Here is a 12129-nt window from a genome sequence, read left to right on the forward strand (position 1 = left end):
TGCAAAGTAATTTGCCTCTTCCTTGGCCAATGAGAACCAGAGCACTTTTCCATCAAACCACCCTTTTCAGGATTTGCAAAGGGGCTCTCTTCTCCAAATGTTACTGCAACGGGATCAGAAGCAGACTTAGAGATCTGCTCGAGACTTTCCTCTGGTTTAAAACTTTGTTTTACAAGCTATCAGGACGAATGAAAACTGAAGGATCTATCAGGATTTGGACACATAATGTTGGGATGGAGTTGCAAGACTTTGGCTCAAGGAAAGACTAGAAAATATTCTTTAAACTTTTACCCGCTGGATGCGCTTGTTCTTCTTGGATTATTATTTCTATTGCTGAATTCGCAGCGTTTGTTCTTCATCGCTTTCTTGTGCGCTTCGTTTTCTTGTTTGGACTATGGCCTCGGATCCCAGAGTCCCAGGGGCCGGTGTTTTTGGAGATTTACCCCCAAGTTATACGCGTTCCCCGCCGGCCGCGAACTCGGATCTGCTCCGGAGACCCAGTTACTGCCACGCTGCTTTCGCATTAAAACAGATTTCTAAGGTGACAAAACACTTCTCTTGGAAACACTGCACAAAGTAGCCTATTTAGTTATATATTATTGTATATGCTTTCCGAGCCGAGCACGTGAGAAGAAGCGTTTTAATTTCGTATTTTGAAAATGTGATTAACTGTTAAAAATGATGAAGTAGCTAAATGGTTTGCCTGGGAAGTCCGTGAATGTCATAGCTTGTCTCTGTTCGGTTATAACGTGTTTAAGCTTTTCTCCCACATACGTTAGACGTTAGTTCACCTCAATATTCAGTGCTTTCAGACTTTTTCCCACAACTGTTAACTTGGCGGAATAATACGGTGTAAAACGCGTACACGCTTCTTTCGCACCGGTAATGGAAGTTTTTCCTACAGTTTTAACTTGGACTTGTTTAGATGGCAATAACTACACTGTGCGTAGTAGCATTGAAACACATTCCGATGTTTTCTTTGCATTTGTCAATAATGCTATTTGTATTTTAAATTTGAAAGAAAAAAACGGCAGATTCCTTAGAAGCCTGTATCGTATTTTTGAAGATGTGGTGGGTCTTACTGAGGAATTCACTGATTAAGTTTTATCTGACAAAGCATCAATGAAGCGCAGGAACCTTTTGGATATGTGTCAAAACTGCCGAGTGAAATAGAAATCCATGTTCCTGTAGTTCACTGTACCAGAAACAGCGTTCAGAATTGTTTTGGTCATCTGAGTACAACTGTAGGCTACATTTAAATATATCAGGACACAGTTTACTTGTCTGTTGATAAGTACTCTATTTTTTGAATAATTGGAAATGGCTGAGTACGGCGACATGAGGTGCACTGAAACTTAAAGTAAAGGTTAGAAATTTAACTGAGGAGAATTTATAACGTAATATAACATTATGCATTACGGCTAACTCCGTATTGCATTGTGTTACAACTCACACAGACACAGAGTGGTGTGTTTATGGAAAAATGTAATCACCTTCAAATAATAACACGTGAGCTTCTACTGACAATATCGTCACCACTGAAATCAACCGCCGTAAAATGTTCGACACACTACACAGTCAGGTGAATTTTCAGACAATTTCATTTTGACGTTCAGTGTTAAAACAAAACGTGAATGGCCATTGGGTTCAATGGCAGTCATGACCAGACAGTTAATTAAAGTGACCTAGTTTCGGTGTACTTACTGATCTGACGACCAGGGACAGATATAAGTAACCAAGAGGAATAGACAATTGGCTGCATTGCCATCTCTCAGTGGTTGTTCGTTTTAAGAAGTCTGGTGAAGCTTGGGAGGTAAATAGACATCAAAGACTGGGGCCTGTAGTCATGGACAGAGCACAATGCAAGGGATAGATTCGGGATGATGTAAACTGAAAAACTGGCCGGCTTCATCTTCCGGCAGTATCGATGATTTCTAGTACTGTAACCCTTTGAACATGTATCAGTGGCGGGAAGTTGTCCTCAGAAGGTCTCAAATCCAAACCAAAATGCACTCTGTATGATCCCGGTTGGGTCAGGCCTCTACATCCCGCACAGTAGACCATCGGAAGTCAGAGGTTTTTCCTCACAATGAATCAACCTCTGTGGTTCCCCTGGTCTACTGTAAGAAAGAAGGATGTTAAAAAACCTGTGGAACAGCCTTTCTGATCTGAAAAAGTTGATGTTCTGAATGTCAACTGCGTTAAATTCCAGTTGGAATTTGGAATATCTGGAGACATCTTCCTCTTACTTCACTGTGGTGATGCTCATTTGTACTGTGTACAAGGAAGGCTCTTGAGCTTGTTTCGAAGATAGTGTAAAAAAAGTAAAAGTGCTGTCCAGTTTGGAAATCTGGATAGAATACAGTTAGAGATCCTGTCAGGCTGTCAAGCTGCTGGAGATTTTCAGGTGATGGCCCTGGAGACGAGAGACTAGAATGGATGAAAAATGAGCAGACTTTCATGCGGCAGCCACAGATGCCGTGCAAACCGATCTATCGTTAGGCTTCATCACTCCACATCTCGTAAATGGTTAATCCCGTTCAAGAGCTCGCATCACCCTGGCCAGATCCCTGTCATAATGTGATGAGTGTGAAGTGAGAGATCAATTGAGTCATAGTCTGCAAAAAAGCAAAGAAAAATCTGTGGACTGACAATGCCATAGAAAAACAGATTATTTTCCTGACTTTTCACATGAATGTTTAACTTTGTCAAACCAAATTAAATAGGAAAAAGAGAAAAAAAACATATCAATATCAAAAAGTTATCCTTTAATAACTGAGAATTGTCATATAGGTCAGGAAGGCGAAATGGAGGTAAAAATATTTTCAGATAGACAAGCAATTTCTTTAGACTCTCTGGAGGAGCCACGGGTGTGTTACTGTGGAGTAATGACGTAATTCCAGTTGATTGGCAGTTCTAGTTCAGCGTAAGCCATGGATTTGAGCTTCTCTCCATGAATATAGCCCACACTGTGCAGAGATAGTACCAGCTCTTCTAGAGCACGAACAATGGCAGAAGACCTTCAAAAATTGTGTCGTGTGACCAGTAATGGCGAAATACATAGGCTATGTTGAGTGTAATATATTTTCAAAAAGAACAGTCTCTTTTCAAACATTCTAACAATGTCAGAAGTTACATTAGAGCATGGCAGCTCAACTCTCATGCAGACACTCACAATAGGTGAATGCATTTTTTTGTGTGTCTTCTTTGGGGGTGGGGGCTGTTACATGTGTAGACACTGTAGGGGTCAAGCTCTCTGTTCCAGAAAACAAAATAGCTATTAATGCTAACAGTCATTTTTTTATGTTTAAGAAGGTTTAAGTAGCCTATTTTGGTAAGGAGAAGAGATGTATGTGTGTTCATATGGAAAGCATATGGACTGCACACATTGTTTATAATGAAGGGCTTCAGTGTATTTGCCTGCCACAAAGACGACCAGCGTGTTTTTCTCCAATAACACCCCGGCGCATATTTGTGTGTTTTTCCTCCTTCCCCTTCACCACCGCCCCCTCCCCCCCCCCCCCCAACCCCCCTACTCCGGCTCTCTCAGGGGAAGGCCGTGGGGCAGAAGGCCCCGTTGTGGATTCGGGCCCGGTTCCAGGCCCTCCTCTTTTCTCTGGGGTGTCAGATCCAGCGGCACTGCGGTAAAGTCCTGTTCGTCGGCCTGCTGGTGTTCGGCGCCCTGTCGGTGGGCCTGCGGGTCGCCGCCATCGAGACGGACATCGAGCAGCTCTGGGTGGAAGGTGAGTCCGTCAGCATCGGTTTCTGCGATTGGGTGGCATGGTGGTGGTGGTGGGTGGGTGGGTGGGTGGGTGGGGGAGGGGGGGGGGGGTGTTGCTTGGTTGGTTGGGGTTGTGGTGAGGAACAGGCCTGCGCACTTTATGCCATCAAGGTGGGGGGCCAGGAAAGACACAGGATGCCATCTTAGTTAATCTGCGCTTGTGGTCTTTTTTTAGGGAGTGTGGTGGGTGGCTGGGTGCCTGGGTGGGTGGATGGGGAGGGGGGGGGTAAGAGTTAACCATTTGTCATTGGTGGTCAAGTTGTCAATCACTTTCTTGTCAAGTTGCAAAATGTGGGCTGTCATGCTTGATCTTTGTGGTTGGAATTTTAAAAAAATTATAATAATTTTCATGAAAGAACAAAAATATAATAATTCTTTACAGTATACACGATGGCTTTTTTTTGTCTTGTTGGATAACAAGTCCTCTGGGATATGTAGTTGTTTGGTTTCGGTGGCTCAGGTATTCCGTATCTTATTTTTTCCCTTGCACATGCATGCCTTCTCTTGTTCTCTGGTCGGCTTGTATTGTTTGTGGCGGCTCTTCTCTCCCTCTCTCTCTCTCTCTCTCTCTCTCTCTCCCCCCCTCTCTCGCACTCATTCTCCGTCTCTCTCACACACACACACTCTCTCACTCATTCTCTCTCTCCCTCTGTCTCTCACTCTACTTTTCATTCATTCATTCATTTATTTATTTATTTATTTATTTATTTATTTATTTGACGTCCGTCTCTGTTCGTCTCCCTTATCTGCGCTCTTTCCGGGCAGGCTGGGGCTGACGGGTTTTATTTGGTTTTCACACTGCCGAATTCCTTCTAAGCCCCCCAGGCTTTCGGCGTGCTCCTGATCCCAGGAGCAGATGGGCTCTGTGAATCGTTAGCCATCTTTGAGGCCCTGACCCAACCCCCCCGCCCCCCACCACCACCCCCCCTCCCCCTCCCCTTAACCCCCCCCCCCCTCCCCCCTTTTCCCTCCCTGTGTGGTCCTCAACTATTCTTGGATTCCATTCAACAATAAAGGCACCCCCTTTCTTTAACAAAAAAAAAAAAGCAGTGAATGCCGCTGAAGTTTACCCACCTGTTTTGCACACACTAAAAGAGTCACAGCAGTTGTAACATAAACAGACCTTCGTTTTTTTTTTTTGTTTGTTTTTTTAAAAATCTTCCCTGCCGCATTTTGCTGTTTATTTAAATCTTAACCCTTTTGCCGGGGTAAAGCAGAAAGGGGCTCGTCGTTTGTCTGCCGGAGTTTTATTTTAAAATGTCAGCGCGCCCCGTTGCCGTGCCCCTGAAAACTTGTTTTTTGTTTTTTTTTGGTAGGTTAGTTAGTGGTTTGCGCTGTTTTGGTCTGGTTGTTCGGCGATCCCTCATTTGCTTGTCTCGTACGCGCCTGGCGGGCTTTCGTGCCTCTCCTCCCTGGCAGCAACGTCGACGGAGAGTTAAGGGTCTCGGGTGAGGGAAACATTCAGATGCGGCTGCAGGAATTGTGTGTTGTTTTAAAGCGGACGTCGGCCGAGGAAATCCGAGGACAACACGAGAAATAGCTGAAAAGGGACGCTGTGCCTTTAAGAGGCAGGCCCTTGGTTTCTAAAGTTTCTGCCTGCGTTGTTTCCCCCAATAGCCCATTGACAAAGCTGCTCAAAGCTGAATGGAGAGTAAGTGGTTTGGTAACAAGAAGAGGTTAGTTCTCACACACACACACACACACGCACACGCACACACACACACGCATGCACACAAACATGCATACACACACTCGCATGAGAAAAAGAGTGATATATTCTCTTAGGGGAGTCTGAAAAGGAGGTTGTTGTACATATAAATTCTGCACTACAAAGTGTGAATGTAAGACTTTCTTCTGAAGTACCGAAAGCAATTCATTAGCAATTAATTTGCACAGTGTCATACAAAGACAAGCTTTGCTTGTTTTCTGCGCATATTTAGGAAGTGTTTGAGGCCTTCAACCTGGCTATTTCTGTGAGCTTTGAAGTGCTTAAAAACTCAAAAGTTACCTGAGTAATTATTACTTTTCTAGTCAAACACACTGCTTGGGGATTTGGCTAACATCGAGAGTGTCATGAGCATAAATGTGGTTACTTCATTACTCTTAATAATATAACCCACATGCTATTACTAATAAACGAGGAATTCACACTGCTTGTATTTGCAGATTTACATCTAGTACTTGGTGTGATCTTGCCTTCATCATTAAATACTTCATTAGGCTTTGAAAATACGCTTCTGACAGTGACTAACACTGAGGTGGGCTTTTTGATGACATTCCTGTTCAATGAATCCAGTCAGCATGAGTGCATATCCTGACCAGACCTTCTGACTAGGCCTGAGTGTGGTGGCTTTGCGTTTTTTGGAGGTGTCGGAGGGAACGGGTTGGCCGTTTATTGCGTGTCCACTGAATTTTTCGGCTTCGTTTCCTGTTTTTTTTGCCCCCCGCCCTCCGCGCGACACTTCTGAGGTGGTTCGGTCGGTGCACAAGGTGGAGTCACTCGCGCCCCCCAGCTGTGGTTTTCGGGGAGCATATGCCCCCGTCATATTCGCAGAAGGCCACATTTGCCCATTTCGCCCCCCCCCCCCCCCCCCCCCACTGTCTCAGCCGCCATCACGCTCGCCATCCAGCGTCGATGCTCGGCGTGTGAAGCAAGACCACCAGGATATTTTTCTTAATTGCTTCCTTCTAGCCCCCCCCCCCCCCAATACGACGCGTGAACCCCAGGAACAGGCCGTGCGGAGACGCCAATGTTGTTGCTCTTTAGCACCACTGCGGAGATACTTTTGATCCCAACCAACACCATCGTAGTTTGGCAACTGTGTGTCTTCTTTTTTTGTTTTGTTTTGTTTGGTTTTTTGTTTTTGTTTTTTTTTTGGAGGGGGGGGGGGGGGGGGGGGGCAGAGGGGTGGGGGAGTCCAGTGACTGGGAGGGCGTCTAAAAACAGGGAGCGTCCTATGCGACCGAGTCCTTGTCTCTGGCTGGGAACATGGCAGTCCTGTTCTTTCCAGCCAGCGTTGCGGGCTTGAATTTTTTAATTGGGTACAGCTTGTTGCTCGCGGAAGGAATTCCACCCGGATGATGTGTGTTTTTTCTGTTTTTTTTTCGTTGTTTGTGGCAGTTCAGTTTTGAGCCTTCCCCCCCTGTAAACATTGTGGCATGGAGTACGCGCGGTTAAGGGGAAAAAAGCGGGGGGGGGGGGGGGGGCGGTGTTTGGGGTAGAAAACGGGACGGTTTTTTGGGGCGACGAGGGGTGAGAATCAAGGACACAGAGAAAGAATTTGCGGGGCTGCAAGGATGAATGGACAGAGTTTTGGGGAGAATGGGACTCTAAACGTATTGTCTAGAGGAAGAAAAGAGGAAGAAAGAGGAGTGTGGGGGAGTGAGAGAGAGAGAGAGAGAGAGAGAGAGAGAGTGCTGGGGAGAAATTATAGGACCTAGCCTACCACATTGGGCTACTAAATGCGACAAATTGTGTCTCCTGTCCCAGGACACATTATATTAGGACATCACACTCTCTTTGGTACCTGGAATGCCGGAAGCACACTGACAAATCAGGCTTGGGAAAGTAGACTGTGCGACTTCAAGGCATGAACAGTGGAGCATCTTCTGGAATGCTGGTGTTGTTTTGATAATAGTAGTGGCCTGCTCTGGATAGGTTGCTGTAATTGAAAAGATACTGGGAAAAAAACTGAAAGAAAATCAGTTGATTACATGTGCTTTGTCAAGATCAGGAAGCATCACCCCCCCCCCCCCCAAGCTCCTGGTCCATCCCTGGGCCCAAATCTGTGACATTGCTTCAATGTCACGGAGATTCATATGGGAATTTCTGCTTCCCTGCATGTCTTTGGGGGGTGGGGGTATTTCGTGTTGACAAACTGCCAATCAGAAGAGGAGCACTGTATTCGACCTCCTGGTTTATCCACCTCTACATCTGATGGATTTTGCAAAATGGAAGAGTAGCTAGATCTGAGGGTCTGAGAACTGAGAAAAGATGAAGTGAATGGCTGAACTTTTTTCGAGCTGGGAATGAGTGCTAATTTACATTGGTTCACAATAGGAAAAAAAAATGGTTGAATAGTTTGGGAACATTAAACAAGTCTTTATTTCTGTACAAACAAAAGCAAATATCAGATGAAATTTAGCAAATAAGTAGGTCATTATAAAAGACTGACAAAAATCCAAACATTAACAAAGAAACTCTTTCAGCACTGAATTAAAATGTTTTTTATTGCCAGTTTAGTGCATATTTTACTGATTAATTTTTCTTCTTCTACGTTTTCGTAGTCTCTTTTTCATTTTTTTTGGTTGCGTGAGGTGAACTTGACAGGAATGTACACACGGGCAAGCTGAGTAAATACTCCGCGAGGCGGACGGCGATGTGTTGGTAGTAGGCCTCTGTGTGTTTTATAATGAGACTGTGTCGTAGAAGAAAGAGAGAAGAGGCCCTCTCTTCCTTTCATGCGCATACAGACCGCATGAATGGAGGGCTCCATCCCTCCATCTGGAGGGGCTGCGAGCACCTTTCCGTGCAGAAGGGCCTGGAACAAGCCCCGGCTTTTTTTTTCGGAGGGAAAACCTGCAGATACGTCGGCCTGCGATCGCAGCCAGGTCGTCCAAACAACAAAAAAAACAAAAAAAAAAAAGAATGAAAAAAAAGAAAAGCGAAGTAAATGCAATAATTCATTAAAAAATACACAGTCTTCCAGTGCGGGCCCCGACAGAAGAGAAAGAAAGCTCTATGAAGCATTATTGGAGGTGAATGGCAAACCACAGGGCCCCAGCTACATAAATAAACTCTAACTGCCGAGGCACAGACCTCACCAGCAGAAAGAACAAACAAGACCAGAGTCAGCCTGGGTCAGATGAAAATGTTTATTTCACCACCCCCACCCCCCTCTCCCCCCCCTCCCCTCCACCCCTCCACCCCTCCTCCCCTCCTCATTCCCCACCATCACAACTGCAGCCCAGCCCCCACCCCCCTCCCCAGTCCTCCAGAGGTATGGCTAGGCTAGTTCAAAAAATATACTTAGCCAGCTTCACATTTTTTGAAAATGAATTGAGTCTGAACGTGGGACGGTTCGGTTCAGCACTGACCATGTCTCCTGCACTGTTAGCTGCCCAAATTTGCTGTGTTCTGTTCTCTACAGTTCTCTGTGTGGATTAACCTCTTGAGAAAGACATTGCCCAGAGGTTGAATCCTATGGAAAGGTACTATAAACATTGAAGCATAGGATTTTTGGGAATTAATTTATGTATCGTACATTGTAACATGTTTATTTTCCATGGGTAAATGCCTGTTGTATGTGGAGGTAAAACTGTTAGCAGATTAGCGTGCATCAACTTACACTTGATGAGATCGTTTTCCTGCATTTACTGATTGTTTCAAAATATCGACATATGAGATTTTTTTAAAATATGAGATTTTTTCCTAAACCTCCCCACTCCGCCCATCCCCCCCCAAAAAAAGAAAAAAAAACTGTTTTCACATCTTATGGAAAGCTCTGTTGCGCCCATTTTGACAGTTTTTATTTCCTGCGAAGAAAGATAGTTCTCTTTGGTTCGCGTCAAATAAAGCGACACCAGTCACCTTTTTGGGTAGGATTTTGCCCGTTTTTTCCCTCTGCACCATTTGCCCCCTCCAAAAAAAAAAAAAGAGAAGGAAGAAAAACATTTTCTTGGTGCTCCGGGGAGAAAAAAAAAAAAAAAAAACAGCCCTTGGGCTCAATAAATTCATTTCTGGTCTGAATGAAACCAGCAATGTGGAAAAATTTTGCCTTTCACCAAGGGATGAATGTATGTTTCAACCACACATTAAGCTGCATTAACAGCCACTGGAGTGCCTAATGTGACCATTTTTCACAGCAGCCAACACTGGGGATGATTAGCATAATTAGTACAGGCAAGGCTATACATATGGAAATGGTCAGTGCCTAAATGCCAACACCAGTGGAAATTTATGTCAACGCTGACAGAAGTATCAGGTCTGAATAGGTCCTGACCGAACAGTATTTTTTGTTTTAATTTTATATTTCGTCTTGTTTTTTTTTTTTCAACTTAACCATACCACTTTTCCCTAACATAAATGTCTAAATTCATCTTATTTTGAATTGTTTATTTATTTATTTGTTCTTTTTTTCTTGGATGGGGTCAAATTCTCCAACCTTCCCAGTAATTGAGTCTTTTTCTCTCTTCTTCTTTCACTCTCTTGTTTAGTCTCTCTCTTTCTCTCTCTCTCATCCTCTGACACACACACACACACACACACACATACATGCGCGTACACATACAGTAATCCTACGGTTGAGGTATAGAACCAACCCCCAACCCCACCCCCCACCCTACACCCCCAAAAACCCAACTCCTGTTTTGCATAGTTTCATTTGTTAAGAAAAAGGCTCCTTTTGCTTTTGTTGTTTCACTTTATTTGTTCCCCTTGTTTGTTGGGGAAACATCTGAAAGACATTCAGGAGGGGAATGACAAAAGCCCACATTCATTCTCCAGCAGTCTGAGTTCTTTCTGTGGGGTGCTGAGGTGGAATCCCATCTGCCACTTAATTCTGCTGAGACAGGGAGGTGCGGCTGGTAGTAGGGGGGGGTACGGCAGCAGCGAGCGGGGCGCTAAAAGATTTATTTTAAAAGAGTGTTTTTTTGCTGTGCGAGGGCCAGATCTTTCCCCCTCTTGTTTTTGTAATGTGTTCCTGAAAGTGTTTCCAGGGAAGCCTGATTTTCTTTAAGGATGACAAAAGCTGGGGGGGGGGGGGGGGGAGGAGGAGGGGGGAGTGGGTGGTGTAAAGGATAAGATGAATGGGGTTGGGTGGGGTGGGGTGGGGTGGGGTGGGCTGGTTGGGGGTGTTACAGGTCCCAATCTATAGAGCTGGACTAATGTAACTTTTTATGCGTGTGCTCTGTGTGTGTGTGTGTGTGTGTGTGTGTGTGCGCACGTATGTATGCATGTGTGTATGTTTGTGTGCGCGTGTGCATGCATGTGAGTGTGCATATGCGTGTGCATGCGTGCGTGCGTGGGTGCGTGAGTATGCGTGTGCGTGCGTGGGTGTGTGGGTGCGTGAGTATGCGTGTGTGCGTGTGCGTGCGTGGGTGTGTGAGTATGCGTGTGCATGCGTGGGTGTGTGAGTATGCGTGTGCGTGCATGGGTGTGTGAGTATGCGTGTGTGTGCGTGGGTGTGTGAGTATGCGTGTGCGTGCGTGGGTGCGTGAGTATGCGTGTGCGTGCGTGGTTGCGTGGGTGCGTGCAAGCGTGTGCCCGCGCGTGTGTCTCAGTGCGTATCCCTGCGCTGTTGTGCTCCGGCGGCTGAAACAGGTAAAAGGGGTGGGGACTAAAAGGGCCCTTCTTTCAGGACTCTCTCTAGTGCCACTTCCTCCAGAGCTGCATGGGTTCTTTCAGTGGCCTCTTAATCCAGCTAATCTGGCCCACAACACTGCCAAGGTGGCCGGGGGCCCCGCGGAGCGCACCGGGGCCCGCAGCTGGCTGGTGCGCTCCGGCCCCGGGCCCCGGGCCCCGAGCTCAACCCGCCAACGCGTCATCGTCATCATTATCATCCCCTGTCCGGGGCCCGGCGGGGTGGGCAAGGGGCTTTGACCAAAAGGCAAAGGGGTTTCTGGGGAGGAAGGGGGGGGGGGGGGTCTGCTCCTCTCTAGGGTGCGGGGGCCGTGCCCGTGAGGTTGATTCATTGGTCCTGGGGTGACCCGCCAGGCGGAGTGCGCGGGGCGGGACGGCGGTAGATATCGCGCACCGGCCCGCTTTGATCCGCCTCCGTGAGCAAACTCCCCGTCTCTGGGATTGATTAAGACGGCCTTTCAGCGGTACTTTCGGCCAAATGAAATTGACCGTCGGCTCAAATTGATTAGCGTCGGTGTAGGTGGAAAATAACTCCAGTGGGTGTGTGTGTGGGAAGTGGGGTGGGGGGGACGGGGGGGACGGGGGGGTCTGGTATCGCTAATTAATAACATGCTTCATTTCTTTCCACGAAACTTGCCACAAAATAATGACTAGTCTTCACAAGTCATTTGCTTGTATGACTTGTAGAAAAAACAACTTTGTGGTGCCATAACGCTAATATTCCTATTTTAGTGCCAAACCAATGCATTTTTTTTTTACTTTTTCAGAGCGGGGTAATGACCATAGAATCTTGATTCAATATTAGTGTGCCCCAGTACTGAAGTGTAGCCAAGGAAAATTCCTATTACAACTCTCTATTGCATGTCTGTCTGTGTAATTCCAATAGCGTATGAAATCCCACATCTAATTTGATATTTCCAGTCGAATTTCACGCGCCTTGGCAGCGCACTGTAACAGAGGAAGTTCAGCGAATGGGAAAATTGGAAAT

At 46.0% G+C, this 12129-nt stretch overlaps 1 protein-coding gene across 1 annotated transcript in view; it reads left to right on the forward strand.

Moving 5' to 3' along the window:
- ptch2 (patched 2) overlaps positions 1–12129 on the forward strand; it is a 40527-nt gene continuing 28398 nt past the window's right edge. Inside the window, exons 1-2 of the mRNA XM_035420802.1 lie at positions 1–541; positions 3551–3743. Coding sequence (XP_035276693.1) covers positions 395–541; positions 3551–3743 — 340 coding nt within the window. The 5' untranslated portion in view covers positions 1–394. The remainder of the gene's footprint in view (positions 542–3550; positions 3744–12129) is intronic.

This window comes from Anguilla anguilla, chromosome 6 (assembly GCF_013347855.1).
Source record: "Anguilla anguilla isolate fAngAng1 chromosome 6, fAngAng1.pri, whole genome shotgun sequence".
Classification (NCBI taxonomy): Eukaryota; Metazoa; Chordata; class Actinopteri; order Anguilliformes; family Anguillidae; genus Anguilla; species Anguilla anguilla.